Source organism: Podarcis gaigeae (assembly GCF_964106915.1).
Source record: "Podarcis gaigeae genome assembly, chromosome: 2".
Taxonomy (NCBI): Eukaryota; Metazoa; Chordata; class Lepidosauria; order Squamata; family Lacertidae; genus Podarcis; species Podarcis gaigeae.
This window is the reverse complement of record NC_139679.1, coordinates 118,622,333-118,648,921: the sequence shown is the minus strand read 5'-3', so window position 1 is coordinate 118,648,921 and position 26,589 is coordinate 118,622,333. Positions and strand designations below refer to the sequence as shown.

General features: G+C 47.0%; 3 protein-coding genes and 1 long non-coding RNA gene across 4 annotated transcripts in view; 2 read left to right on the top strand and 2 right to left on the bottom strand.

Moving 5' to 3' along the window:
- The window catches only part of LOC310837584 (uncharacterized protein), a 128,206-nt gene that overhangs the window by 49,768 nt on the left and 51,849 nt on the right, over nucleotides 1–26,589 (bottom strand). The gene's annotated exons all lie outside the window — the stretch shown is intronic.
- LOC310837250 (uncharacterized protein) lies at nucleotides 280–9,767 on the top strand. The gene is made up of 4 exons (XM_083723482.1): nucleotides 280–353; nucleotides 1,947–2,659; nucleotides 4,167–4,245; nucleotides 6,132–9,767. The coding sequence occupies exons 2-4, from the start codon at nucleotides 1,955–1,957 to the stop codon at nucleotides 8,111–8,113; spliced, it is 2,766 nt and encodes a 921-aa protein (XP_083579608.1). The 5' UTR covers nucleotides 280–353; nucleotides 1,947–1,954; the 3' UTR covers nucleotides 8,114–9,767.
- On the bottom strand, nucleotides 13,567–26,012 carry LOC310837638 (uncharacterized protein). Its single transcript, XM_083724549.1, has 4 exons — nucleotides 25,931–26,012; nucleotides 21,802–22,766; nucleotides 18,827–18,905; nucleotides 13,567–16,915 (listed from the first exon to the last, which is right to left on the bottom strand). The coding sequence occupies exons 2-4, from the start codon at nucleotides 22,522–22,524 to the stop codon at nucleotides 16,194–16,196; spliced, it is 1,524 nt and encodes a 507-aa protein (XP_083580675.1). The 5' UTR covers nucleotides 22,525–22,766; nucleotides 25,931–26,012; the 3' UTR covers nucleotides 13,567–16,193.
- Nucleotides 22,407–26,302, top strand: LOC310838301. Its single transcript, XR_014560906.1, has 2 exons — nucleotides 22,407–22,526; nucleotides 25,936–26,302. It is a non-coding gene; the product is annotated as an uncharacterized lncRNA (long non-coding RNA).

Here is a 26,589-nt window from a genome sequence, read left to right as displayed (position 1 = left end):
ATGACTCTAGAAACAAATACATAAGGAAGATTGAAAAAGGAAACAGAAACAACCAGGAGGAGAGGAAAAAAGGCGATTTGCTGCTTTACAGACAGAGATGGGGGGGGGGGAAGCTGGCCACTTGCAATCAGATTCCCCAAAATCCCACCCTAAAAAAGCCCAGCTGGTACAAGACTCTGCAGATTCTATGGTCTCTGCAGAGTCCTAGAGTGGCCCAAAACCATAAAGGTCATAGAGTTGGGGAGTAAGGGTTGCTCACGTTTCCGGTTTCCGGCCGGGTCAGAGCGTTGAGATCCGTTTCCGGGAGCGATATTGCCAGTTGCAGAGCGCGCGGGAAGAGCGGTTGAGACCAGGTAGGTGAGTTGCAGAGAGGATAGTTCGGTAATAATAATATTAATTAATAAATAAGAATTCCTGGCAATAATGAGAATAAGAGAGAGGTGAGCAGGTATCTGATCCTGTGTGCCAGCAAAGCCCCACCGAATTCAACGGGGCTGGCTCCCTAGAGAGGCTGCTTAGGATTGCTGCCACGTGTTTACCCAGAAGTAAGGCCCCATGGGATTCAATGGGGATCCTCCCCAAGTAAGCGCCTGCAGGGTTGCAAGTTGTAATCCTGTACCGGCTTCTCTGGGAATAAGCCCCCATTGAACTTCGTGGGGCTCGCCTCTGAGCGGACATGTAGAGAATTGGGCTCGAAATTTAGAAATTATGCGGGGTTTGTGGGGATGTTTACCCCGCGCCATATCGACTGGGGAGATCGCCTCCGTTCCTAAACTGATCCTAAAAGGATTCCCCTCTTTGGTTTCCTAAATCGATTGGGGCTAGATTTGGGGTGTCGCGTTTTACATTTCCCAAAGGAGCTGGGAAGCGTCCCACGTTGATGTTAGCTTGTATCCTGGAATGTAGATTTTTTAAGTCTCTTCTCTCTGACTTTTAACTTATTTTAAACTGATTTTTCCCGTTCTGTTTTAATTGTTGTAACCTGTCCTGTGACCTTGGTGTGGAGGGCAGGTAATAATAAATCATAGTAAGTCCTACTCAGGGTGGGCCCATTAAGTTAGTCATGTTTATTAACTTGCCTATCTGGAAGGTGTTCAGTTGGTGGGGGGCTGCTCTAAAAGCACACACCCACCACCCAAAAAAAGATTCCTTAGCAGATTCCTGTATCTACAATTCAGTGTTTACAGTTTTTATTTTTATTAATTGAATTAATCTGGTTGAGTTCAGTGGGGCTATGTGTTTAGAATTTCCAGTCCCCGTGAAAGCAAACATTTAATCTCCGCTAAAATTTTGTTACTCGCCTATGATACTCAAACACAAAAATATTTAAACAATGTATTATTATTATTTTCTTTTTTATATAAGAATATGTCATTGATAAAAATGTAAAATTCAATAAAAATTATTTTTAAAAGACAACAAAGTTTAGTGGCGACTAGTTGAAACTTTAGTTTTACCCGAATAGCGAGTTCTAACTGCCATGCTGAGTTGTGGATCTGCTGTTTACAAATAAATACCGTGCCCCCTCTGGATACGAACTTAATTCGCCCTGGGGGTCCGTACTTACCCTGAAAAGTCCGTATCCAGAGGTGCTGCTTCTGCTCACCTGTGCAGCGCAATAGAGTGCTTCTGCGCATGCACAAAGTGCGCAGAGTGTTTTTGCGGATGCATGCGCAGCAAAACCCGGAAGTTTTTTGCTGCGTTCGCAACCCAAAATTACGTTACGGAGGTACCACTGTACATCTTTTGGAAAAAAATGTTTAAAAAACCCAAAAAAATCTCAAGTGACAACCACTGTAACCTTCGTTTGAGGACCCATTTGGCACCTAGCTTATATATCTGAGTTTCTGACACTGGTGTTGCCTTCCCTGTGGCATCTGAAATGCCACTTTGGGATTCAAGACGGTGGATGCATCTCATTGGTGCTGCTGTGTTTATTTTCTTAGATCCAACGATGGTTGAACAAGAGGGTGTGGATAGCAAGCCGATGATAGATGATGGAGGAGGAAGTCAGTCTTTTGAAGCAATGTATTCCCTTGGAAGCTCGGGAGATTGGCTTAATGTGAAGGAGGAACCTCAAGAGAATTCAACCCAGCTATGGGAAACACAGTGGCAACAGTACTTGAATACAGTGGAGCTTCCTCCCTCAGGAGCCCCGCAGGAACCCACCCCTTGGGACGATGCTCCAACCTTCCTGGCCTCCTTTGAGCAAGTGGCTGAAGCCTACCGGTGGCCCAAGGAAGAGTGGGCGGCCCGACTCCTGCCTGCACTGGGTGGCGAAGCCGAGCAGGCCTTTAAAAGCCTGGAGGGCCGAGACAGAGAGGATTATGGGAAGGTAAAGGCCGCCATTTTGCAAGGAGACACCATGAGCAGGGAGAAGCACCGCCAGCACTTCCGATGTTTCAGCTACCAGGAGGCCGAAGGGCCCAGAGGGGCCTACGCCCGGCTGCAGGAGCTTTGCTACCGGTGGCTGAAAGTCGAGAGGCACTCCAAGGAGGAGATTCTGGAGCTGCTGATCCTGGAGCAGTTCCTGGCTGTCCTGCCGCCAGAGATGCAGAGCTGGATGAAGGAGCACTGCCTCGAGAGCAGCACCCATGCCGTGTCGCTGGCCGAGGATTTCCTGATCAGGCACCTGGTGCCCGAGAGAAGAGAAGAGCAGGTAAGAGAGAGCTGAATCCAGGATGAAATCGGTCTCTGCCTTTTTCACAGGCCTTAACTCACAAGTAGACAATTTCCATAGAACTTAGAAGTAACTCGGGTCTCAAATATTTGAAAGGCCACCACTTTTCCTACAGACCTTCCCGGGTGTTAAGATAAGGAGAGAAGGCCCTTTTGGTCGCTCCACCACCCTCAGAAGTTGGGGTGGTGGTGGTCTGGGAATGTACAGCACTTTTGCTGTACAGCTTTTGTTGTACAATCGCACCTTGGTTTTCGAACAGCTCAGTTCTCAAACGTTTTGGCTCCCAAACACTGCAAACCTGGAAGTGAGTGTTGCGGTTTGCGAACTACAGTGGTACCTCTGGTTGCGAACGGGATCTGTTCCGGAGGCCCGTTCGCAATCAGAAAGGAACACAACCCGCGTCTGTGCAGGTTGCAATTCGCCGCTTCTGCGCGTGCGCGTGACGTCATTTTGCATGTCTGCGCATGCACAAGTGGCGAAACCAGGAAGTAACCCTTCTGATACTTCCGAGTCACCCCAGGACTCAACCTGAAGCAAACGTAACATGAGGCATGACTGTATTTGTGGAAGCTTCCTGAAGCCCATTGGAAGCTGCGCCTTGGTTTCCAAATGTTTTGGAAGTTGAATGGACTTCTGGAACGGATTTCATTTGAGAACCAAGGTGCGACTGTATCCTGAAGCTGCACCTTGGTTTTGGGACCTGTCTTTGGAATGATCTCACCTGGTGCTGGTTCAGTCCGCTTAAAAAAAGTCAGAGAGCCAGTGTGGTTAACGTGGGACTGAGAAGACCTGAGTTCAAATTCCTGTTTAGCTCAGTTGCCGTCTCTCTTGCAGCCTGTGCTACTTCACAGGGTTGTGACAGGGAGAACATTGGATTAGTGCATTGTGGTGAGGGTGGACCTCCCCGATGTATTTTTGATTAGGGAACAAAGCTAAAATTTAAAGGTAACTTAAATAAATTTGCTAAAGTGAACCCACAGTGCAGCAGATTTTTCTCTGGCAAATCCACATCATGGAGATGACTTTTTAAAAATCTCATACATTTTTACCCCAATTTCCACAAAAGTTTATATCCTGTGGCCTGCACTTCCTCCCAGAGGAGCTCAGTGTAACAAACACAGCAGTGTTAAAGCAGTAAGATTAAAATACCTGTTTAAAACACCTAAAAACAGCGACACACACAAATGTAAAGCTGGTGTACAACAACAACAACAAAAGATGGAACCAAAGCACATGTCAGCCTGCCAAAACAGAAAAGTCATGTAGATTTTCCAGAAAACCTCTGGATTCCCCGGGAAAAAATCCTAAATTGGTGATTTAGCAGGTTTATTTAAGCGACTTTTACATTTCAGTTTCCTCCACTGAAAATGAACCATGTTACATTTCTATACTGTGCAAATATCTCTAATAGGTGCTAAATGATCGAGGGGAATGGTTCTGTTAAGACACGACCCCCCGCCTGATGGGTTTTGCATTATTCTTATAGATGGCTGCGCTCCCAGAGGAAGGATCTGTGAATCTTCAGGAGACAGAGAGTGAATCATGGGAGGATGACACTGACATTGGTAAGAATTCCTTCAACCAGAGTTTATTTCTTCAGGCGTTTGGGCTTTCCCCCACAAGGCTGTGGGTACTTTCCTCTTTGTATGTGGCTGTTTTGGCCGCAGCGGAATGACATGCTCAGCCTGATCCTTAGAAATAGAAGGAAATGGTTACAGAGGTTAGCAGGCACAACTTGGATAATGCTATCCACCAGCCAACAAAATCAAACTAAGTTGGGTAAGAATCTTTTTTAAAAAAATCTGAAACACTTCTAAATATCTTAAGTAGATGAAATACAGTTTTGATCCAGTGTAAAAATACATTCAAAACAGATAAAATTGCAAAGAGTGGTGCATAAAAATCAATGATTTAAAAAATAATTTTAAAATTTAAATCTGATTTTTAAAATAAAATGCTTTTGGAGGAAACATCTTTCTAAAGATAGTTTTCTATTTAAGTTACATTATAGTGCAAAGGCTATTCATCAGGAAATGATTTGTTTTAAATGTTTCATGTGTACTAAAACTCAGTCTTAAGGTTTTGTTTTTAAAAAAATGTTTAACCACATCAGTTAACAAACATGGAGACATATGCTATAATGTTATTGCTTTAGTTAAATAAATTGTTTAAATTGTTATTAAGGAAATGATTGTTTTTCTCCTTCCAATAAAGCACAGCAGAAAAGTTGTCCAAATATAAACAGTTAACTTATTAAACCTCACAATAATTTCATAATTATCTGTCTATGTATTTCTAATAGTATAACCAAATCTGCAATTTTTGATATAACTGTAAAAACTACTCTGAAAATTTATTATTCCAAAAATGAAACCTTCACCTGGTTGTAAATATTAAGTTTATACCAGCAAGAATGAGTCTTTCTGTAAAAAAAGGAAGGAAAAAAAGATTTAAATTAAGTCTTACTGACTAATGATTTAAATCAAATCCACCCTGTTGCAAAGAAAGTACAATAACAATCTGACCTTTCTATTCAGGTCAGAGCTTGAAGAAAATCCTTATAGAATCAAAACGTAACCGTGAAATTTGTCACAAGGCCAATAGTCAAAATACAGTGGTACCTCTGGTTGCGAGTGGGATCTGTTCTGGAGGCCTGTTCGCAACATGAGCAGAACGCAACGTGCGTCTGCGCGGGTCGCGATTTGTCGCTTCTGCGCATGCGCGTGACGTCATTTTGAGCGTCTGTGCATGCGCGAGTGGCAAAACCCAGAAGTAACCCTTTCCGGTACTTCCAGGTCGCCACAGAACGCAGCCTGAAAAGATTTAACCTGAAGCAAACGTAACAAGAGGTATGACTGTAGATAAAACTACAAAGATGAGAGTTAGTAATTATTACTGTTACCTACATTGGCTCCCAGTACGTTTCCGAGCACAATTCAAAGTGTTGGTGCTGACCTTTAAAGCCCTAAATGGCCTCGGTCCAGTATACCTGAAGGAGCGTCTCCACCCCCATCATTCTGCCCGGACGCTGAGGTCCAGCACTGAGGGCCTTCTGGCGGTTCCCTCACTGTGAGAAGCCAAGTTACAGGGAACCAGGCAGAGGGCCTTCTCGGTAGTAGCACCCGCCCTGTGGAACGCCCTCCCACCAGATGTCAAAGAGAACAACAACTACCAGACTTTTAGAAGACATCTGAAGGCAGCCCTGATAGGGAAGCTTTTAATGTTTGATGTATTGCAGTGTTTTAATATATTTTTTTGGAAGCCGCCCAGAGTGGCTGGGGAAGCCCAGCCAGATGGGCGGGGTATAAATAATTTATTATTATTATTGTTGTTGTTGTTGTTGTTGTTGTTGTTGTTTCTGGCAAGACTTAGGTAGACAGAAAACGTGCCCTTCATCATTCTCTTGGCCAATGTAAATGCTTAACAGGAGAACTCTTTGTCATTTCAACAGATCTTGGGACAGTGCAGGAAGGTGGAAGCGAGAATTATCTGCCTGAAGAGAATGGGCAAGAGAACCATCCATCTGAGATGGGGCCATGGGGTGTGTCGGCAGAGAGAGCCAAGGACAACAGTCCCCAGTATTGGAAGGAGGGAGACATCTTGGAGAATAGTCACAGAGAGGAACGGCAGCAGGTGATCTACCTGAGGAAAGATGGGCAAAGATCTGTTCTTTGTGAGAAGGTTGACAGGGAAGCAAGTATAACTGTGATCTACCAGGGAGCCATCAATGGCAAGAGAAGTGGGAAGGCCTCGCGCACTCGGGGGAAACTGCACAAATGTTCCCACTGTGAGAAAACCTTTAGTTGCCCAACACACCTAAGAAAACACCTGATACTGCATTCAGCTGAGAAGCCCCTTAAAAATATTGGAAGACACCACACTGGAGAGGAACCCTATAAATGCACAGATTGTGGGGAGTGTTTCTCACAGAGCTCATCCCTTGACAGCCACAGAAAGGAGGTGCATCAGGAAATGAAATCTGCCACCCTGCGGAAAAATGTATTTGGTGGGCAGAAGGGATACCACACATGCCCCGAGTGCGGGAAAATATTCTTCAAGCCATCACAGCTGAAAATACATAAACGTCTCCACTCTGGAGAGAAACCCTATCGGTGTATGGATTGCGGAGAGTGTTTTATGTGGCAGTCAGGTTATATTCGCCATAGGAAGGTGTGTCGCCAGCAAAAGAAATTGACCCTCCCCCTGCCAAAAGAATCTAGTGGACAAGGGAGATCCTACCCGTGCCCTGAGTGTGCGAAAACGTTTGACAGGCCATCGCACCTAATAAGACACCAAGTTGTTCACGCCGGAGAGAAACCTTATAAATGTGCTGATAGAAAACGGATTCACCAGGGAAAGAGACTGGTCCCTCTTCTGAAAAAACTACCCAGCACACGACCCTCCCGATGCTGTGAGTGTGGAAGAAGGTTCAGCAAGGCTTCACACCTGATAAGACATTGCCTCCGCACTGGAGAGGAGACCTACAAATGCGCCGACTGTGGGGAGCGTTTCTCACGGAGCTCGTGTCTTGCCAGTCACAGAAAGGAGATGCATCAGGAAATGAAATCTTCCCCCGTCCAGAAAAACGTATCTGGTGGGCAGGAGAAATGTCACCCATGCCCTGAGTGCGGGAAAATATGCTCCCACTCATCAGTGCTAAAAGCACATCAACGGATTCACACTGGAGAGAAACCCTATCAGTGTACCGATTGTGGGGAGTGTTTCATGTGGGGTTCATCTTTTTCCCGTCATAGGCAGAAGGCTCACCAGGGACAGAAACTGGTCCCCCTTTCGCACAAAGTATCTAGTGGACAAGTGAACTCATGCCCGTGTCCCGAGTGTGGGTTAGAGTGCAGGTGGATATCGCAACTAATAAGACATCGGCGCATCCACACTGCAGAGAAACCTTTTAAGTGCACCGATTGTGGGAAGTGTTTCAGATGGAATTCATATCTTGCTTACCATAGGAGAAACTTTCATGGGGGAATGAAATTGGTCCCCGATGTGCAAGGGGGGGCCTCCCCACAACCTGAGCATGGGCAAACATTCAGCAAGACGTCACACCTAATGAGACGTCAAGAGATCCACACCGGGAAGAGCCGCCACATCTGCGCCGACTGCGGGAAAAGTTTTGGTCGAGCGTCGCACCTCGCGAGACACCAGAGAATCCACACAGAGAAGCAGCACAAATGCCCCGACTGCGGGAAAAGTTTTGGTCAAGCGTTGCACCTCGTGAGTCACCAGAGAATCCACACGGGTGAGAAGAGGCACAAATGCCCCGACTGCGGGAAAGGTTTTGATCGAGTGTCACGCCTCGCAAGACACCAGAAAATCTGGATGGGAAAGAAGTTTTACAAATGCTCCGAATGTGAGGAGAGTTTTTTTTGCAGGGCCAGCCTTGAGAAACACAAGACGTCTCACTCTGAATTGTAGGCCCTCAAGAGTGCGCCTGAGCAACTTAACAGAGGGAGTCACCACAGAAAAGGCCTCCCACCCCCATTGCTGACTTCCAAATTTCCTGGCTCATTTCGATTTGTTTAGTTTAATCAGACAAAATGCCAGCTTGTTTACTAGCCTTTTGGTAAAAAGACTGTAATATAGTTCCAAAATGTAATTCATTTAGACCTGGTAGGTTTTATTAAGGACAGGTCGGTCACTGACCCAATCCACAAACGTTGAATTTTGTCCGTTATATAAAGTAACATAAAATTCATTCTCTCTTTAGAGTAAGCTTTTGATAACAAATTTGTAACTTTCAAACCATCAAAATACGAGAGGGGAATTCTTAGGTGTGGTGCCTTGATTATATGCTAACAATGTGGTTAAACAAATTATTGAAAAATCAGCAAAGTTTTGGACTTTCCAGAGAACAACAAAAAAGTAACTCATTTGACACCACTTCCAATAAACAACGGTGTCATAGGAGTGCTTATCCCTAAAAAGTCTCAAAATGATTTTTTAAATCCTTTATTAATAAATATTAAGTAATGTTGGGAGTGGTGGGGGGATTTTTTTTTTTTTTCAGTATGGCGTGGCTAGGAAGAGTAGGTGCCATAAGATTGTTAGACCCAAATTCATATCAGTTTAAAGTTCTGCCTACTGAAATTCCAAAAGCTAAACTTGAGGCAGAATTTATTCAATTCATTTCTACGTGGAAGGTGGGGAGGAATTCAAGATTTACTGCCAAAGTTATCTACAGCATTTGTAAGGCCTTTCAAAATTATCAGCTTAGTGATGACAACAAAAAACAATGAATTGAAATGGAAAAATAACTAAATACCTTTAAACAAAATTAGAGCAAATTCATTTATCTCCATTAGAGAATTTACGACCCTTTCCTAAAATGTACCTTTCAATTTTGGATTGAAAAACTGAATGTGTGGACACTTAATTCATCCCAGTGCATTTATCAGCCTCTCTTTTTATAGCTCCGATAAGTGTCATTAATCTGTCAATTGGGAAAGGAACTATACCTAGCATAATAAATACCTTCATAATGGAGTTCAGTTAAAATCCAGCCAACAATTAAAAGAAGAAAATATCAGCCACTCCTGGTATAATATACACCAAATTCTCCATTTTGGGGACACCCCCCCCCCCGCTAATATGGAAATTAATGAATATGGAAATGCTAATTACACAGTGTAAGAACCCAGTTTCTTAAGGGACCTAGTTTCCAATACATATATGGGCTACCAAACTGTTAGAGTAGAAAAAACTTTCAGATCCAAAAAAACACAACCCTTTTTTATATACAAATTTGTTAAAAGAAAAGAGATAGGGAAGAATCAGCTCACATGCACAGCGCAATAAACATCAGTGCATCCATCTTAAATTTACACATACATTGATAATATGTGCTCCAAATGTTAAAATCAGTTACCAAACAAGGTTAGCGTACATAGAGTTAGTGTTTCTGTGACTTTGATTGGAGTTAACCTGCTTTGCAGCCGCTGCATATGTTTCCCCCAGTACAATTCATTCTTTGTAAAATGCATTTTTTGACACACTCTTTATTTGTCTGTTCTGCTCCTTAAGTTGTTGATCTCCTACTTTACAAGCTTCCAGTAAATATTGAGAAACAATAGCAACTCTCTCTGGTGTTTTGTTACGATCCAATTACTCCCCCAGCAATTTAGTATTACCGTTAAATGTTTTCATCTCCTACCTTTTCCCCCATGTGGAATTCAAGGCAGCTTCCGACGTTTAAAAGCATTATAAAATGCAATAATGTAATAAAAGCAAACTGGTTAAGAACAAAAGCTGAAATCCAGCAGAACACATTTAGAACCTGCAATTAAAATATAGTTTGCCCTGATAGCAGCCCGGATCTTTTGCCCAACGTGCGACTCAAACCCATGACCCTGAGATTCTTATGCTCTACTGTCTGAGCTGGGAAGGGGCTCACTGTCTTAGTGCATGAGCAGGTTCAATATAGGGAGATACGATCTCTCAGGTAGCCTGGGACCATAAATGGACACCGACAGGTATTGTAATTGAGAATATTGCCATTGGGCGCCCATTGGTAAATAGCATCTTGCCCTCAGTAAAGGCTATTTGTAAAAAAATTCTCCCTCTGTTCCCATCAGCTGATCTTGTGTACAAAATCCCACATGCGAACCACATCTTCACATCAGGGTGACCCCATAAAGTCAATTTCGCAGGAGCTTCGTTAACTGAACCCCTGCATTTTGTAGGGCCGCCCCAAACCTGAGTAGGTGATGCATCCAACAAGGGTTCATAATTAACACCCAAAAATCCCAACAGGACCCAAAATTTCAGGGTTCGCAGTTAATGAGGCTGTGAAATAAGTGGCCTAGCTGCTTTCTCTCTTTGACATGTCTAGAACCCAGAGCCACCTCTGCAGATGAGGCAACTTGTGTGATATACGAGGTGGACAATTATCCCAAATAAACTTCCGAAATAATGCAGTAATGTGGGTTCTCCTCGCCTTCATTTCCCACCCGACTCTTATTCAAAGGCACATACTGCCTCAGACTGGAGAGCTTTATCCTTCATTAATCTGTCTAATCCTCTTACATCAATGGCCTTTGCTGCTCCCTGTGGCAGTGAGTTCCAAAGTTTAACACTGCTGTGTGAAGTACTTCCTTTTGTCCTAAATCCCAAACGTATTCAATTCCACACATGGGAATTGTTGCATCTCACTCAATCACTTTGGTTGTCGTTTTCTGAGCCTTTTACACGATATTTTTTTTTTAAGGCAAGATGACCAGAACTCTACACAATCTTCCAAGTCCGGTTACTTTCCTGGATATCATCTAGACTAGCATCCAATCCAGGGGAAGGCAGCCTAAGGCCTGTGGGCCAGATGTGGCTCAATCGCCTTCTCAATCCGGCCAGCGGACAGTCCGGGAATCAGCGTGTTTTTACATGAGTAGAATGTGTGGTTTTATTTAAAATGCATCTCTGGGTTATTTGTGGGGCATAGGAATTCATTCATCCCCCAACCAAATATAGTCCGTCCCACCACATGGTCTGAGGGATGGTGGACTGCCCCCCCCCCGGGTGAAAAAGGTTGCTGACCCCTGATCCAATCTATCCAATTCCTCTAGCAAACAGCAAGTTGATGGTTGATGTTTGCCCCTTAAAGGTATAGTACCTCTGATCAGAGGGACGCAGGTGGCACTGGGTTAAACCACAGAGCCTAGGACTTGCCAATCAGGTCAGCGGTTCGAATCCCTGCGGTGGGGTGAGCTCCCGTTGCTCAGTCCCTGCTCCTGCCAACCTAGCAGTTCGAAAGCATGTCAAAGTCAAGTAGATAAATAGGTACCACTCCGGCGGGAAGGTAAATGGTGTTTCCGTGTGCTGCTCTGGTTTGCCACAAGAGGCTTATTCATGCTGGCCACTGACCCGAAAGCTGTACGCCTGTTCCCTTGGCCAATAAAGCAAGACGAGCGCCGCAACCCCAGAGTCGGCCACGACTGGAACTAATGGTCAGGGGTCCCTTTACCTTTAACATGCAGAAATTCAACAGGGCCAGCTTTCACCCAGAGCCAGGTTCAGATCTTTCCTCTGACACGAAACTCACTCACTCTTATCCTAGTCTACCTTCCAGGGCTGTTGTGAGGATTAAGGCAGCAGGGCGGGAGCAGAGGAACAAGTCTTGAACCCCTTGGAAGAAAAGCAGGATATAAATCTAGTGATTATTTTTGTAATGTGTTAAAATAAAAATTATTGGCGGTTGGGGGGGGATGGGGAGAGTATTAAACCTGTTGAGTGCTGACCTGTTAAAACTACGTTCTCTCTGAGCTGCCATGGTATCCAGACATTCTGCAGTGCACAGCCCCTACATTTAAGTGGCGCTAGCTGCCTTTGTGTCAGGAGAAAGCCACTCCTGGTCCCTAATGAGAATTATAAATAGAAATGCCATTTTTGTGGAATGACAGGGGCTCCCTGCAAGAAAACATCGCAGTGTGTGCTGTGCTTCCTAGAATGCCAGCCATGCCGTCCAAGATACTCCATTCCGCTTCTCCCTCAGGTATACTCCATTCCATTCCTACTGCCCCAGTTAGGCATGCAGTCCCCTCCACCTCTGTGGTCGGCCTTAACTTCAACCTGGCCTCACTAGATTTTTGGTCTTTGGCCCACCTTTGCCATGGCAGGGGCCAGTCTGTCAAAGCGAAGGGTCCTTGAACATAGGCAGAGTGTGCCTCAGCTTCATTGGATATCCATGATTTCTAGTGTTAGGAGGGAGAAAAATCCACCTGCTTTCTCCATGCATAGATTTTAAAAACTTCTGTTGTGTCTCGTTAACTCAGCTTTTTCTCTAATTGAAAATTGCACCTTGGTGGTTGTCCCTGCCTCCTGCAGAACCGAGTTCCATAGTTTAACTATGCGCTGGGGGGGGCCTCTGGGGAGAAACATGGCGGCAGCACTGAGGAGCCTGAAGGGAATGGTTGGCCTGGTGACCGGTGGGGCTTCAGGCCTAGGCCGGGCCACGGCAGAGCGGCTGGTGCAGCAGGGAGTCAGTGCTGTGCTTGTGCCCAAGTCTGATGGGGAGAGCGTGGCCAAATCGCTGGGAGAGAGATGCATCTTTGCTCCGGCTGAGGTAACATCAGAGTCAGATGTGAAGAAAATGAAGAAGAAGATGAGTTTGGATTAGATATCCCGCTTTATCACTACCCTAAGGAGTCTCAACTAAGGGACACGGGTGGCGATGTGGGTTAAACTACAGAGCCTAGGACTTGCCGATCAGAAGGTCGGCGGTTCGAGTTTGAAAGCATGTCAAAGTGCAAGTAGATAAATAGGTACCACTCTGGCTGGAAGGTAAATGGCGTTTCTGTGCACTGCTCTGGTTTGCCAGAAGCGGCTTAGTCATGCTGGCCACATGACCCAGAAGCTGTACGCTGGCTCCTTCGGCCAATAAAACGAGATGAGTGCCGCAACCCCAGACTCGTCTGCAACTGGACCTAATGATCAGGGGTCCCTTTACCATGAGGACTCTCAAAGGGAGGGAGAACCTGGGGCCCTCCAGCTGCAGTTGGTTCTGACTCAGACCTTGCCAGCATGTCCAATGGTCAGGGATGATGAGAGTTTGTTATTTATTTGCATTTATAGCCCACTTTTTTCTCTCTCCAAGCAACTCAAGTTGGTATACCTGGTTCTTCTGCTCCTCATCTAATTCCAACAACCACTGTGAGAGGCAGTGACAGGCCCCAGCTCACCCTAGTGAGCTTCACAGCCGGGGAGATTTGAACCCGCGTCTCCTGGATCCTAAAACAACACTAACCACTACAATCCGCCATATCTGGAGGGCCAGGGCTTTCTCTCCACCTCTGCCAACATGTCATAGATCTCCTTACAAGGGTTTATAAATAAAACCACACCCCAGTTCCCTTGCTGTTAACACCCCAGGCACAAAAGCAGACTGAAAAAAGAATGTTTAATCTCAACTTGTTGTTATTATTAGTTGTCTTTTTTAAAAAATCAAACAAACGAAGGTAGGAGATACACTCAGCCATCATTTTTCAAGTATATAGATATACAGAGATAAATATATGTTGCCATAAAGAGGGAAGAATTTATTACAAGACCACCTAAGGGAAGTTAACATTGCCTGGGAATCAAAGGTTGAAAACCTGAGGGAAATTCTCAGGTAAGGAGAAAGGGGGGCAGAAGAAGAAAGAGCAAGTGTTTGAAAATACAAGGCATAAATATTGACTACATTGGTTTGGGTATAAGTAGGACTATCTCGGGATGCAACAGAAGGGACCTAGCCCACGCCTCAGAGGTACAAAATTCTTTAAGGTCCAGAGAGATTCTCTCACGTGCCGAGTTCTGGGGATGAGATGCAATTCTGCCCCTCTCGTGCTGCTTCGCTTTTTAGACCCATTTCACAGGTGGAGGGGGAAAAGGGGGCGCTGTGGTGTCCACGTTTTCCATCACTTTCCCTGGCTCCCACCCACCTCAGCCGGTCATCTTCACTTCTCAAAATTTTAGGCTGGATCAGGCCAAAGGCCTTAAGTCCAGCATCCGTTTCCCAGAGTAGCCAGTTACGACATCTCCAAGAACCCCAGAGGCAACAAAAAAAGGGCAACAGCCCACTCACCTTGTCTTTCCTCCATTCCCACCCCCCCAAAAAATCTGGTGTTCAGCTTCTATTCCTAACCACCAGGAGCATTAGCTACAACCAGTTGCCAAAAACCTGCCTAAGTTTTGTAAACCGTGGTGTACATTTGATTGCACTGTATAAATAAATAGTAATAAATCTGGGGGCTGGAATTGGCTTTTAGTGGCACGTTGTTTGGGGAAGAATAGCTTCCTCCTGCGTAAGCCCAGTCGTTTCAGCCAAATCAGGGCAGCGTTGTATTTCTTAAAAGCAAGAAGTTAACGTTAAGCCTCAGTAGCCAAAAAGTGGAAGTTCCTCTGCATATATTTGCATACACGGCAGAAATTTATCCCACTTCTCAGCCACATGACAGACAGCCGCTAGAAACCTTATGGACTCCCTTTTCTAGCTTATGAGGCTTCCCCAGACTTTGCCCACAAACTTTTAAAGACTGGAACCTTAACACGCTTTGCTTTTTGTCACTCACTTTAGTTTTCTCTTTAAAATGAAAGCTGAATTTGATGCCTCCCCCAAAATGGCGGGTGAAGGAGATTTGCCACGGTCTAGCAAAGGAATTTTAGCTGGACCCCTTTGCACACAGAAGGTCCAGCGTTCAACCTGGTGCCCTCAAAGTCTCGCCAGACTATGGCTCCCACCATCCCAGGCCATTGGACAGTACCACCTGGGGCTGATGGGAGTTGTAGTTCTGTGGTACCTGGAGGGCCAAAGGTTCCCGGCTCCAGGAGTCAATGATGGGGAAGATGTTCTGCCTGGAGAGCTTCTGCTGGTCAGAGCTGGCATTGATGGAGCGTGGCCCTCCTGATGCCATCGGACTACAACAGCTTGGACTACGACAGCTATCATAGAATCACAGAATTGGAAGGGACCCCATCTAGTCCAATTGCCCCGCAACGCAGGCATCGAAACTAAAGCATCCGTGCATGCATGCCTAACTCTGTCTCTCTGAAACATCTGAATCGGAAATGGCTGGGAAGACCTAGGCCTGGGGCCTGGATGCAGTGGGAGGGAGGGAGAGGATTAATAAAGTGAGAGGTTCTCCAGTCCAGGAAGCTGTTAGTTTGCCTGCCCTGAACGGGGCCGCATGCTCCCTGAAGTAGCAAGTGTGTGGTTTGGAGTTTTTAAATTCATGTTCTGGTCTGTGTCTTTTTAAACCACCTCTCTGCTGCTGTCCTTGAATTTTGTACATTGCATGCGTAGAAGGCGATACAATTTGGAACGATAATAATGCACTGGTACCTCGGTTTCTGAACGTGATCCGTTCCGGAAGACCGTTCGGCTCCCGAAACGTTAGAAAACAGAGGATCAATGGGCTGGCCGCAAAGTCAATGGGAAGAAATGAAAAACGCACCTTGGGAGCCGTTCAACTTCCAAGGCGCGTTCAAAAACGGAAGCAATTACTACCAGGTTTTCGGGTTCCGAATGTTCGGCTTCTGAGATGCTCGAAAACCGAGGTTCCGCTGTAATAACAACTCTGGTCGCCCCTGACCATTGAGCCAGGCTGCCTGGGGCTGATCTGGGAGTCCAGCCTCATCTGATTCCCTTCTCTGTAGTGGAAGATACCAAACTAGACCGACTTATAGCACGGCCTGGTATGAGGCAGCTGCCTAGAGCAGCGGAAGGTTGCCAAGTGTCCAAAACCAGGCCCGGCCGTTTGCAGTTCGATGACGCAGCCACCTGGTTTTATCTTCACGCGAAGAAAATGCAAGGAGAGCCCACTGGATCTGACCGAGAGGGTCTAAGTCTAGCATCCGGGATCCCAGCCAATCAGATGCTTCCAGGAAGCTCCCAAGCAGGGTGTTGAAGAAACTGCCCTCCTGTGTCGCTGCCTTGCTAGATGGGTGCAGCTCGAAGCCGGCCCCCTACCCCATCCAAAACGTGGGTTATGCCGAAACACCCCACCCACCCCCGGAGAAACCACGCCCCTCACTCGCCCATGTGCGTTTTCTTGTGCGCAATGAGGTAGAGGCCCCGCGTGAAGCTCTTCCCGCAGTCCAAGCACTTGTAGGGCTTCTCTCCCCGGTGCGTCCTCTCGTGAGCGGTGAGGTTGGAGCTGCGCCGGAAAGCCTTGCCGCAGTCGGCGCAGCTGTAGGGCTTCTCCCCCGTGTGTGTCCTCTCGTGGACGATGAAGTCCGAGCTCCAGCGGAAGCTCTTGCCGCAGTCGGCGCACTTGTAGGGCTTCTCTCCCGTGTGGGTCCTCATGTGGGTGGTGAGGTTGGAGTTGCGGTTGAAGCTCTTGCCGCAGTCGGCGCACTGGAAGGGCTTCTCGCCCGTGTGGATCTTCTTGTGGCGGATGAAGTGCGAGCGGTGGTCGAAGCTTTTCCGGCAGTCCTGGCACTTGTACAGGCGCTCTTCGGTGTGGATTCTCCGGCGCAGGACCACGCACCGCTTCTGCCGCTGGTTGTCCTGGAAGAGGATCTCGCCCAGGTCCTTGTAGCCCACCCGGCATGGGACGGCCTCCGGCAGGCGCTTGGCCGGTTGCCTCTCCAGCCGCAGCTGGTTCTCAGAGGCCTTCCCCAGCTCGTGGTGCTGAGAGAGGCTCCCGCGTGGCTTTGGCGCCAACGCCCCGCCAGGGTTCTCCCGTTCAAGGTATTCCCGCTGTTGCGGAAGGACCTCCCTCTCCTGTTCACTGAGCAGCCTGCTCCCCGCTGGAACCAAAGAAAAGAGTAGAGATGTAACTGTGCGATATAAAGTAATGGATAGACAAAGTGCAGTGAGGTTAATTGGAGGTCCGTTTTAAATTTCTTTTCTATAAATTTTATAATTGTGTTCAATACCAAGAGTATATATGATGATAATTATATTAATCTCCTTATATCTTATAGTGTGGTGGTTTGTTTGATTTTCCTGTTATTTGTTTGTTTGTATGTTTGTTTGATGCAGGTGGCGCTGTGGGTTAAACCACAGAGCCTAGGACTTGCCGATCAGAAGGTTGGCGGTTCGAATCCCCGCGATGCGGTGAGCTCCCATTGCTCAGACCCTGCTCCTGCCAACCTAGCAGTTCGAAAGCATGTCAAAGTGCAAGTAGATAAATAGGTACCGCTCTGGGGGGAAGGTAAATGGCGTTTCCATGCGCTGCTCTGGTTCGCCAGAAGCGGCTTAGTCATGCTGGCCACATGACCCAGAAGCTGTATGCCAGCTCCCTCGGCCAGTAAAGAGAGATGAGCGCCGCAACCCCAGAGTCGGCCACGAACTGGACCTAATGGTCAGGGGTCCCTTTACCTTTACTATCTTAAAGTGTGGTGGTGGTTTGTTTGATTTTTCTGTTATTTGTTTGTTTGATTGTATGTTTGTTTACTTGTATGTACGTCTGTTTTTCATAAATATATATATTTTAAATTAATAAAGATATATTATTTTTTTAAAAAGAGTGAAGGGAAACCGTAAAATTATAAATCGGCAAGCCAGCAATTAAGAGTGCCGGACCAAGATCCGGGAGAGCAGGGTTCAAATCCCCGCTCAGCCACGAAGCTCACAATCCCTGTCTCTCAGCCTAACCTGGCCTTGCATGATTGTAGTGGGGGTTAAAGGAATGCAAATGAATTAAAAAATTAAATCACAAGAGTTTGGAGAGGGCCCTTAGATGCCATCTAGTCCACCCCCTGCTCAACTTCAGAACTGCTGCATAGGATGATGTGGTTTAGGGGTGGAGTATCTGTGGAGAATATGGAAGACTACAGTTGACACTGGCTCTCTTTGGAGTTATATTCTGCTGCTTAAAAATAATAATAATAATTTGCCAATTTATTTTATTTTAAAAAAATAATTTTATTATTTTGGCAAAGTAATAATAATAAATAAGAATTGAAATAAAAATGTGCACCCCACCACTGAGACCATTCCATCGTAACTATCCAACCTCCCAAAATGTCAACTCCTCTTGCGATGGTTTGACCCCTTTCCGTTTTAACAGTACAAATTCTACAAACACCTTCCGTATCTCCTCAGAATCATTTCTCCTGCGTATTCCCCATCTTACCTTAATAGCACATATTATCATCAATGGCCATATCCCGCACCTCTTTATACCATTCTTTCATTTGATATTCACCTTGCCCCTTCCATTTCCTAGCTATAGCAACTCGTGCAGCTGTCAATAAATTTGTGGGCAAGTCCTTCATAGCCTGCGAACCTTACCAATTTAGTTAAGAAAGGAAGAGAATGATCAAACAGACCAGCTCTCTCCTTGTTGTCTTTCCACTGGCAAGAGAAGACTGTTGTAGCCTAATAGACTTTTGCAGACTAACCAAATTTTTCAAGTGAATGGGCTTTTTAAATAGCATTGTGCTGTTTTTAACTATAAATAAAAAATAGATCCGTTTTTATCTTGCATCAGTTCTATTGTAGTGGCTGGGGAAACCCAGCCAGATGGGGAGGGTATAAATAATAAATTGTTGTTGTTGTTGTTTAATTGCTGTTCAGCAATTCTCTTTTATGCCTTTTTAGCTTTCTGTATTTTAATGCCCTTGCTGCCCAGTCCATCCCCCTATGTCCTTTTTGCCGCTGACACGGCTACCCCACCTGGAATGAAGAAACAAGCTGGGCGTCTCTGTTCTTACCTTGTTTCCGAGAAGCACTCAGGCAAACTTGCTGCACCCTCGGGAAATTCACCGTCACTTCTTCAAAGGAATCTAGAACCTGCCAACAAGGTTCGCTGGTTAAAACTGAAGCACAAAGAGATTTGGACAAACCCAGCCACCTTCGCCCGAACAACAGACCTGCTTGTAGGGGACTTCAGGCCCTCTGGGTACTGAACTATAACTCCCAGCAACCCCAACCAAGGTTACAGTCACTATTTGGGGACAAGACAGCTCTAAAGTCTTACTTTTCAAATGATGGACTGACTGCGATTTTCTGGCTAGTTTAGGCTAGCTTAGCTTTGAGCTAGTTTAAGGACTTTGAGAACTTAAAAGAAGAAAAGTCACTTGAGCCAAGGAGAGCACAACTAGGGCCAGGGCCTTTTCAGTACTGGCCCCGACTTGGTGAATGCTCTGTCACAAGAGACCAGGGCCCTGCGGGACTTGACATCTTTCTGTAGGGCCTGCAAGACAGAGCTGTTCTGCCTGGCCTTTGGTTTGGACTCAGTCTGACACTCAGTCTACAGGCTACTTTTAAAATGAGGCTGCATTTTAAATTGCATTTTAACCTGTATTTTAAATTGGTTCCCCCCCCCCCCATTATGTTTTTATTGTAATTTTACTGGTGTAAGCCAGCCTGAGCCCGGTGGGCAGGGTATAAATATATTATTATTATTATTATTATTATTATTATTATTATTATTATTATTTTGGCCTCTTCTGACCTCTTTTTCTGATTTCAAATTTTTATTTGTACTTTTCAGATTTATACATTTCACCGATTTTACAATCATTTTGACATTTCAAAAATTGACTTCCTTCCCCCTCTTTCTGCGGTTCCTTAAATTTATTTCTAATATCTTCTGCATCTTCACGGCCCAGGACCCTCGTACCTACGGGACCGCCTCTCCTGGTATGCCCCACGGAGAGCCTCAAGGTCCATAAATAACAACACCCTAGTGGTCCCAGGCCCTAAAGAAGTTAGATTGGCTTCAACCAGAGCCAGGGCCTTTTCAACTCTGGTGGAACGCTCTGCCTCATGAAACCAGGGCCCTGCAGGATCTGATTTCTTTCCGCAGGGCCTGTAAGACAGAGTTGTTCCGCCTGGCCTTTGGCTTGGAACCAATTTGATTCCCTCCCTCTCTCTCCCTCTCTCTCTCTCTTTTTCTTCTTTTCTTTCTTTTCCTTCTCCTCCTGCGATGAGGCTACATTTTAATATTTTAATGTTCCATTATTTTAATGTTGTATTTTATTTTTGTTTTTAAGTTGTAATCATTCATCTTGTTTTTATTATTGCTTGTAAGCCGCTCTAAGCCCGGCCTTGGCTGGGGAGGGCGGGGTATAAATAAAAAATTATTATTATTATATCCTAATTGACTTAATCCTCTTTTTCTTAATGGTGACTGCTCCTGCTCAGGCGGCAGAGAAAGGCATTTCGGTTCCTGAAACTCATTCTGATTGTGCAGCTAAAATATAACAGATAGAATTCTACAGGATGTGTTGCTAGTGGGTGAACACATTCCAGATTAAATGATCCCAGCCATGCAATTGGTCACAAATGGCTGATGGGGAAGTGCAAAAAGCGCTTGGCTAATTTCAAACACTGCTTGGGGACCTTTCGAGCGCCAGGCGCTCTTGAACTAGAACTCCCATCATCCCTGGGTGTTGTGCACATTTGCTGGGATTCATCAAAGACATGCGGCCACCCAACCTCTGCTTAATAACCTCCAAGGAAAGAGAGTCCACAACCTCCTGAGGGAGACCATTCCACTAGCTTACCGTCAGAGACAACTCTCAGCACTCTTTCTGCCACATCTCCCAGGATTCTTTGGGAGGGAAGCCATGATGGTTTAAAGTGGCATCACAGTGCTTTAAACATACGGTTAGATTACTGCAATGTGTTATACGTAGGGCTGCCTCTGAAGACGGTTCAGAAACTTCAGCTAGTGCAGAATCCAGTGGCCAGGTTGCTCACCGGAGTAAGATGGTTTGAGCATATTACACCGATCCTGGTCTGACTGCACTGGCTACCAGTTAGTTTCCAGGCCCAATTCAAAATGCTGGTTTTGACCTATAAAGCCTAAAATGGGTCTGGACCGCAATACCACAAGGACCGCCTCTACCCGGACCCTGAGGTCATCTTCTGAGGCCCTCCTTCGTGTGCCTCCTCCTCAAGAAGTCCAGAGGGTGGCAAGGCAAAAAACAGGGCCTTCTCTACAGTGGCTCCCCGTCTGTGGAATGCTCTCCCCAGGGAAGTTAACCTGTCGCCTTCATTATACACCTTTAGGCACCAGGCAAAAAGTTCCTTTTTAACCAGGCCTTTGGTTGACCTGATTGACATCCTATTTAAAATGTGGCCCTTTTGGGGAGGGTGCTATTGGGTTAATTGTTTTTATTTTGATTTTATATATTGAGATCTTTTCTGCGAACCACCCTGAGACCTCCGGGTATAGAGCGGTAAAGGTAGAGTTGGAAGGAGACCTCAAAGGCATCTTAGTCTAGCTCCAACCCTTACCCTTAGAGGTAAAGGGACCCTTGACCATTAGGCCCAGTTGTGGCCGACTCTGGTGTAGCAGCGTTCATCTCGCTTTACTGGTCGAGGGAACCGGCGTACAGCTTCCGGGTCATGTGACCAGCATGACTAAGCCACGGAACCACGGAAACGCCGTTTACCTTCCCGCCAGAGTGGTACCTATTTATCTACTTGCACTTTCACATGAATTTGAACTGCTAGGTTGGCAGGAGCAGGGACCGAGCAACGGGAGCTCACCCCATCGCGGGGAATCGAACCGCCAACCTTCTGATTGGCAAGTCCTAGGCTCTGTGGTTTAATCCACAGCGCCACCCGTGTCCCAGCCATAGAGCGGTACATAAATTCAATAAATAAATAAATATGGGATGAATGTGACCCAAAAAGGGATTTTTTTTGTTCATTTCCTCCTCACTTTTCCTCTCACCAGCTGTCGGGGTCTCTCCGCCTCCTGCTGCCTCAGCAGGAACCCCTCGGCCAGGGCCACTGCCTGGGCGCAGGTCTCCGGCCCGCGCTCCCTGACGCAGCCTTGGATCTCCGACGGCAGGATGGCCAGGAACTGCTCCAGGACCAGCGCCTCCAGGATCTGCTCCTTGGAGTGCCTCTCCGGCTTCAGCCACTGGTGGCACAGCTCCCGCAGCCGCCCACAGACGTCCCGTGGCCCCTCAGCCTCCCGGTAGCTGAAGTGCCGGAACCGGTGGCGCTGGGCTTCAGCGCTGGCTGCATCCTCTTCTACCACCTCTTCCTTGACCTTCCAGCCGCCTCCCCGCACGAACCCCTGTGGGGCCGCCCCACCCGAGGCCGGGAAGCCCTTGGGGTCCTTGAAAGCCACGAGTTCTGGCAGTGGCGGGCTCCCCCACCCAGCGTGAGGGGACTGGACCACCTTCAGGAACTCCTGCCACTGGGCTTCCCAGCGCTGGGCCAAGCCCTCGTCCGGCTCCTGTTTGATCTGCTGCGGCGTCACCCGCCTCAGGAACTCCCGGGCGCCACCGGCCGGTGCCGAACGAGGGGCTTTCCTCGCCCCCTCGGCCAGCTTGGCACCGCAGGCCAGGCTCTTCTCCTCCATTTTCACCCGGGGCTCTCGAGGGGCCTGGAGGCGCAGGGCTGGCGGCGAAGCCCCTTCTTTCGGAACGGCTTTCTTGGAGGCCATTGGTAGGGACCTTATCCCATCTCAGGCCTGCCTCAGCTCCAGTGGCGGAGTGGCAGCCGTCGGCCTGGAGGGACACCGACCGACGTGGGGGAGAGAGAGAGAGAGAGAGAGAGAGAGAGAGAGAGAGAGAGGAAGGTTCCTTGGCTCTGTCGACCGTTCCGTGATCCTACGGCGTGTGGGGTGATGGAGACACTGCTGTTTGACTAAGGGATCCTGCAGCCAGCGATCATTTGCAAGTGGCCCTGATGGGTACAGGTCACAAAGCACAAAATTGTAGCTGTGGGGAGAGAAAGGAAAGAATGGAGGGGATCATGAATTGAAAAAAGAAATGTTTAAGATAACCTTTGTAAAAAAAAAACAAAAAAACAGAAATTTTTTTTGTAGGCCTCGGTCCAGTATACCTGAAGGAACGTCTCCACCCCCATCGTTCTGCCCGGACACTGAGGTCCAGCACCGAGGGCCTTCTGGCGGTTCCCTTGCTGGGAGAAGCCAAGTTACAGGGAACCAGGCAGAGAGCCTTCTCGGTCTCCTACCAACTCCCTTAACAAACTACAATTCCCAGAATTCTTTGGGGGAAGAAGCCATACCTGTCTAAAGCAGCACGGTAGCTCAGTTGGTAGAGAATGAGACTAGTAATTTCAGGGTCATGGGTTCGAATCCCACATTGAGCAAAAGATTCCTCCATCGCAAGGGGTTGAACTAGATGACTGCTGTGGTCCCTTCCAACTCTATGAATGGTTAAACTCACTGACAGGGTTTTTAATGGGTGGTGTGAATGTGTCTACTACTTCCATGACTTTTTCCTGTTTTCAAGGCCAGGCCAGGCCAGGCCAGGCCAGGGACATCTGCAATTTTTATCTGTAGGCTGCTTTGAGTCCTTGTCAGGGGGAAAAGGTGGAGCAATTTTATATATATATATATATATATATATATATATATATATATATATATGCAGGTTTTGGTGTCCTCGGGTGTCTTCCCGTGTAAAAGTTGGGGTGTCTAGGCGACGTTTCGACGAGGTCTCACTCGTCATCTTCAGGCTGGTGCTTTCGGCTTCTTGTTACTGGAACAGAGCGGGATCTCAATGTTTGAGTTCCTATAAATACTGTAGAGGGGGTGTGGTGTCTAGCCTCCAATGTTCTGGGCAGAGAGGAAGTTCCCAGGCTAGTGTGCCTTTTCTTCTTCACACTAGCCTGGGAACTTCCTCTCTGCCCAGAACATTGGAGGCTAGACACCACACCCCCTCTACAGTATTTATAGGAACTCAAACATTGAGATCCCGCTCTGTTCCAGTAACAAGAAGCCGAAAGCACCAGCCTGAAGATGACGAGTGAGACCTCGTCGAAACGTCGCCTAGACACCCCAACTTTTACACGGGAAGACACCCGAGGACACCAAAACCTGCATTCCTGTACCTGTGAAAATCTACGAAAGCAAATATATATATATATATATATATATATAACACACCGGTCTTTCTATCAGCTACAAGGCACATCCTTCTTCATGCCTATCTGATTGGTAGGAGGGAAAGAAAAGTCCTCTCAGGAGCACCATGCAAGGCTCAGCCTGTGTGCCTGTGGGCACCAGGTTGGCGACCCCAGACTGTGATTAGGAAGCTGCCTTATTCTAAGTCAATCCGTAGGTCCACCAACCACGGAACTGATAGAGTTGGCTCAGTCAGCAGAGCATGAGACTCTGAATCTCAGGGTTGTGGGTTCGAAGCCCACGTAGGTCAAAAGATTCCAGCATTGCAGAGGGTTGGACTAGATGACCCTCGGGTCCCTTCCAACTTTATGATTCTACATCCACACTGACTGGCAGCAGCTCTTGCAGTGCTCAGGCAGGGGGTCTCTCCCATCCCTGGAGATACCAGTAGGGACTGAACCCAAAAGCTTCTGCATGAGCTATGGCAATAAAAAGCCAAAGTACCCGTCCATCTAGTTCAGTACTGTCTGCACTGACTGCCAGCAGCTCTTCAGGGTTTCAGGAAGGGGGTAGCCTCCCAATTGAGATTGGGTAGCCTCCCAAATGGGATTGAACCCAAGTCCTTCTGCATGCCAGTGAAGGCAGTGAAGGTCCTGTGTGAGTGTCTGGAAGCAGGTGGAGGATGGATGGTGACTAACAGATTGAGGTTGAATCCTGACAAGACAGGGGTACTGTTTTGGGGAGACAGGAGGCGGGCAGGTGTGGAGGATTCCCTGGTCCTGAATGGGGTAACTGTGCCCCTGAAGGACCAGGTGCGCAGCCTGGAAGTCATTTTGGACTCACAGCTGTCCATGGAGGCACAGGTCAAATCCGTGTCCAGGGCAGATGTTTACCAGCTCCATCTGATACGCAGTATGAGACCCTACCTGCCCGCAGACTGCCTCCCCAGAGTGGTGCATGCCCTGGTTATCTCCTCCGCTTGGACTACTGCAATGTGCTCTATGTGGGGCTACCTTTGAAGGTGACCTGGAAACTACAACTAATCCAGAATGCGGCAGCTAGACTGGTGACTGGGAGCGGCCGCCGAGACCACACAACACTGGTCTTGAAAGACCTACAGTGGCTCCCAGTACATTTCTGAGCACAATTCAAAGTGTTGGCGCTGACATTTAAAGCCCTAAACGGCCTCGGTCCAGTATACCTGAAGGAGCGTCTCCACCCCCATCGTTCTACCCGGACACTGAGGTCCAGCTCCGAGGGCCTTCTGGCGGTTCCCTCGCTGCGAGAAGCAAAGTTACAGGGAACTAGGCAGAGGGCCTTCCTGGTAGTGGTGCCCTCCCTGTGGAACGCCCTCCCACCAGATGTCAAAGAGAACTACCAGACTTTTAGAAGACATCTGAAGGCAGCCCTGTTTAGGGAAGCTTTTAATGTTTGATGTATTACAGTATTTTAATATTTTTTTGGAAGCCGCCCAGAGTGGCTGGGAAAACCCAGCCAGATGGGCGGGGTATAAATAATAATAATGTTGTTGTTGTTGTTGTTGTTGTTATTATTATCTCTTTCCTTAAATGCTGAGTGAAGATTCCAGTCTTCACGGTCCTAATTGAAGAGCTGTTTAAATGGGAAGCTGCAGTAAAGAGTCATAGAATCACAGCATTGCAGAATCTGGTCCAGCCCCCTGCAATGCAATAATCTTTTGCCCTAAGGTGACGGCCCTGAGATGGCAGAGTCTCGTGCTCTACCGACTGACCTGCCAGGCTGCCCAACTCAGCATCGCCTACCCTGGTCGGCAGCAGCTCTCGGGGGGAAGGAGTATTCCCAGCCCTAAATGGGGATGCTTGGGGCCTTCTGCATTCAGAGCAGCTCCCCTGCCTCCCTCACCCCCTTCCTCGGCTCCCTCCCTCTCCCTTGCATTGCACAAAAAAGATGAACGGAATAAAAAAAAAATAAGAATATTTGCATTTATTTTTGTACTCACTCCAGCAGCCCCAGCCTCTCAGGTCCTCAGGCACCTTCAATGCAACCACCCCAGAACTGCCGCTTGGAGGAATTAAAAGGGGAGATGAATCTACTTTGTGCAAAAGGTTGGGAAGGAATGGAGGGTGAAGGCGGAACAGGAAAGGAAGGGACTCCCTTTTTTTTTGCATTTCTCCCTCCTCCCAGATGTCTGGGGCCTCTCTAGCAGCTGTCACCGGATCTATTGGGTTAACCCTTCTTGGGTAAATTCAAACCTGCAGCTCCCAGAGAAGCAGGAGGGGCTCTTGAAACGCCTGCAGCTGCCGCCTCAGTAGACCAGGTTGCTATCCGGCAGGTCTTGTCCGAAGCAGGCAGAAATTCAACAGGTGTGGCTATTTTTTTTTAATTCTGTTTGTGCTTCCTCCTAAAAATACCCGGAAGAGAGAACATCAACAATTAAAAGCAATTCCATGCATTCCTTTTTCAGAGTGCTGTGTTTTCCAGAAGAAGAAGAAGAAAATGAAGGCATTTTTTTGTTCCTTTCCCTTTCTGAATTATTTTCATTTTCTTCGCTACAGGCAACAAAAGTAACAAAAGGAAAGAAAACGAAGCGCCAAATATCTAAGCCGCATCGCAGCCTGGGAAGCAAAAAAGATGCAGCACAGCTCTAAAAGGATAATA